This window comes from Microtus ochrogaster, unplaced genomic scaffold (genome assembly GCF_000317375.1).
Source record: "Microtus ochrogaster isolate Prairie Vole_2 unplaced genomic scaffold, MicOch1.0 UNK38, whole genome shotgun sequence".
Taxonomy (NCBI): Eukaryota; Metazoa; Chordata; class Mammalia; order Rodentia; family Cricetidae; genus Microtus; species Microtus ochrogaster.
Genome location: NW_004949136.1, coordinates 2,300,023 through 2,303,808, shown reverse-complemented (window position 1 = coordinate 2,303,808; position 3,786 = coordinate 2,300,023). Strand labels below are relative to the sequence as shown.

Below are 3,786 nucleotides of genomic sequence, written 5' to 3'. Positions count from 1 at the left end.
AGGTCCTGAGTTCAATTCCCAGCAAGCACAAGGTGGCTCACAACCATCTGTAATGAGGTCTGGTGCCCTCTTCTGGCCTGCAGATATACACACAGACAGAACATTGTATACATAATAAATAAATAAATAATTAAAAAAAAGAAAATGAGTGCTGAGAATCTCATGAAGGTCATAACCTGACCCCTGTCTGGTCCCCCACTTCAGGGCCTCAGGAACTGGGAGTGCCAACCTCTTTACCCGTGGAGGTCAGCAAAAAGCCTCTGACCCCAGGTCAGAGAAGCTTTGGCCTGACCTGACAGGGCACCTCTGTTCATGCCCATATAGAAACAGTCCTCCTGCCCTAGCACCTCGATCTTCCTTTCTGGGTCTCCAGTGTGACTTGAGGACGCTAGTGGCTGTAGCCAGTGTGACCCTGACCAGTGGACAGCCTTGCAGGAGATATCTGAGCAATGCTGTCTGACCCCAGTGCCTGTAGTTTGTAGTGGCTTGTCCCTGTCCCCGGGTCCTGTTTTACTTTCTGTGACTTGTCACCCTGAACTGTCTGCTACAGACAGAGCACACGAGGGGTTGTGTGGAACAGCCCCTGTAACATACAGCAGACTCTTTGGTGTCCCTCTGGGGTGGGATTCTAGGGGACTGTGGGCTAGTGTCCTGGCTAGTTTTATGTCAGCTTGACACAAGCTGGAGTCATCTGAAAGGAGGGAACCTCAACTGAGAACATACTTCCGTAAGATCTGGCCAAAGAGCATTTTCTTCATTAATTATTGATGGTGGAGGGCCCAGCCCATTGTGGGTGGTGCCATCCCTGGGCTCTCTAAAAAGGCAGGCTGAGCAATCAATGGACAGCAGGCTGGTAAGCAGCACCCCTCCATGGCCTCTGCATCAGCTCCAGCCTCCAGGGTCCCGCCCTGCTGAGTTCTTATCCTGACTTCCTCCAGTGATGAACGATACTGTGGAAGTTCAAGTCAAATAAACCCTTTCCTTCCCAAGGTGCTTTTGGTCACGGTGTTTCATCGCAGCAGCAGTGGTAACCCAGAATAGGACCCAGAAATTGCTATGGGTGGGTCCGTCTCCCAGGAGTTTAGATGGAGGGTCCCAAGGGAGCAGATGGGAAAATGTAGAGGCTCCTGGACCCCATTTGGCAGTAAGAATGGCAAAGCAACTCCTCGACTCTGAGCCCAAACCACATCTCCACTGCAGCGCGGTGCTGGAGCAGCCCAGGGCAGCAGCCGTGCTTCGCAGCGTATGGAGGTTTCCATTTAGGGTCGTCAAGGTTCTCATCACCCAGAACTCACATGGTTGAAAGCTGTCTCCTCCTCAGCAGGCCCAACCTCAGCGACTGGAAGCTGCACAGTGTTGTCATCTAGGCTGGCTCACAGTGTTTCCTGAACAGGGTGTGTTAGGTGAGGGCAAGCCCAGGGCTGGGTGCCAAGCAAGCCTGTGAGGCCGGAACATTGACCTGTGGTTAACTAATGAACAACAGAGGGGACAGAGCCAACAGCGCAGGCCGAAGGATCCTGAGGAACTTGGTTTCCTGCGTTCTCTTGGGGTTGCTCAGTCCTCTTTGGAGCCTAGGTCTGTAGCAGGCCCCCACCTCCAGGCTTACTGAGGTCCATGCTCAAAGAGGGTGGATCTGGGCCCAGCGCACAACTCTGTAGTGAGAAGCCCCACCCACAATGCAGAAGGACTGTTCTGCCTGGGGGGACAGTGATAAGAAGTCCCGCTTCACCCCTTCGAGGGAGATAAAGAAAGGTTGGCTCCTATTCTTAGGGCCCCATGTACTCAGAAGTGTGTAGGCTGAGGAACTGGGCTGTGGCAAGCAGCATTGGGGAAGAACCCTCACATGGTGACTGGGAAGTGACTAGAAGCTTCTGGGGAAGGGTCCTGTGAGAGGGGTGTGTTGGGAGGTGGGTCAGCAAAGTTCCCAGTTGCTGGAGGCTGAGGTTCCTCTGTCAGAAACTCAAGACCAGCACCAAAGTATCTGAAGTGCCCTGGAGGGCAGACAAGCTTCCACAGGGTGTCCCTGCAGGCTGGGACTGTACGAAGGGGGACTCGCTAGTGTTCTCAGTGTTCTCGTACTGCTGTGGCTAAGGCTTCAACTGCTGTTCTGGGACTGGCCCTCCCAGATCACCCTCCTCATTACTCTCGGTACCTCCCCCAGGCTGTCTGGGTTTCTCTTTCATTTTCCCTTCTTGCTAATGGGCTGAGGAAGGTGTCTGTGTGCAGCCCAGGCCTACGGGGCTCCGGGCCTTCAGTGTTTTGGTCAGGAACATGGAACCTCTGCCAGGATGGGAGTCTTCACCCTGGAGCCAGGCCCCCACAGCCAACACCTTCAGGCTGGTGAGTCCTTGAGCCTTTTCCTCCCGAAGCTCTGTCCTCCCCAGCCGAGCTCCAGCAACAGCACTGATCACCCCAGCCATTTCCTGTCCACAGAGAGGTCTCCTAGGTTCTCTCTGGAACACAAGCTCCCGGGGCTCTTTGTTCCTGGATGTCCAGATCTCTGGAGGCGATTGAGGACAACCCCATGTTGGGAGCCTACAGGCAGGCTGGCCCCAGGGGGCTCCACTCACAGACACCTGCTGTGGCTCTCATTCAAGAGCAGGTGGTGGTGCCCTGCACTTGGTAGGCCCTGCAGAAAGCGGTCAGCACTACGCAGCTCTGCCCCTGAGAGCAAGCCCCTTCCTACTGTGGAGGTGGACATCAGGCCAGGCCAGCAGGAGCCAGGATGTCTCTCCTGTTTGCTCAAGTACGCGACTGACCACAGACACAGCTGCTCTCCCCTGGATCCTGAAGAACTGTCCCTACCCCTGCCCTGCTGGGGGAGGGAGGGAGCCAGGGAGATGGAGGGAAGATTGTCCTCTCCAATGCTCATCCTGTCTCCCAGGGGCTGTGTGTCTTCCTTTTGAACTTCCTGTCCTGTGTCGCTGTTGAGCCCTTATGCAAAGAGGAGGAGTATTCTGTGGGGGACCACTGCTGCCCCATGTGCAACCCAGGTAGGAGCAGCTCCAGGAGCAGAGCTGTGCCAGGGAAACTCCTGGACTGAGTCTCTTGACCTCTAGGTGCTCAGTCCAGTGGCCCAGTGGGTCCAGGCTGTACAGTGTTCAGTCCGGGCATATCCCCTGGCCGTCTGGATTCCTCAGCCGCTGGGACCTTTGTGGTGGCACCCTGTAGGGTGGGCCTGGGGTATAGGGAAGGCCCAGCTTAACGGGAGGCTGAGAGTGAAAATGGGCTGCGGTCAGAGGCAGTCCTGGGTGAATTAGGAGGCCCCACACTGTGAACTTCTGAATCACCCATAGAGGACACAGAAGGCAGATGGGCCAATGGGTCCTGTGGGGTCGTTGTTTTGGTCAATGCGGTAGCAGCCAGAGTTCCGGGTGAGGGTACAGGGTAGGTTTCTGCAGGCTACCCCCAGCACTGAGGAACTGTGGTCTGTGGCTGCAGGTTACTATGTGAAGCGAGCCTGCAGTAATTGGACAGGCATAGTGTGTGCCCCCTGTCCCCCACAGACATATACTGCACATGCAAATGGCCTGAGCAAATGCCTATCGTGTGGAGCCTGTGATCCAGGTAGGAGCTCTGTGGAGGTGGGCTGTGCGGAAGGCAGGCCCTGGTGCACTGGGACAGCCGGAGGACGGCTGCTCTCATCACCCTGTCTCTGATGGCAGACATGGGCCTAGTGACCTGGCGGGAGTGCTCCAGCCGGGAGGACACCGTGTGTCGCTGCATCCCAGGCTACTTCTGTGAGACCCAGGAGGGAGACCACTGTTCCACATGCTCGCCACACAC

General features: G+C 56.0%; 1 protein-coding gene across 1 annotated transcript in view; it reads left to right on the top strand.

The window, feature by feature from the left end:
• The first annotated feature begins 2,213 nt into the window (after window positions 1-2,213).
• Tnfrsf14 (TNF receptor superfamily member 14) overlaps window positions 2,214-3,786 on the top strand; it is a 6,102-nt gene continuing 4,529 nt past the window's right edge. The window contains exons 1-4 of the mRNA XM_026790007.1: window positions 2,214-2,340; window positions 2,885-2,993; window positions 3,442-3,567; window positions 3,666-3,773. Coding sequence (XP_026645808.1) covers window positions 2,272-2,340; window positions 2,885-2,993; window positions 3,442-3,567; window positions 3,666-3,773 — 412 coding nt within the window. The 5' untranslated portion in view covers window positions 2,214-2,271. The remainder of the gene's footprint in view (window positions 2,341-2,884; window positions 2,994-3,441; window positions 3,568-3,665; window positions 3,774-3,786) is intronic.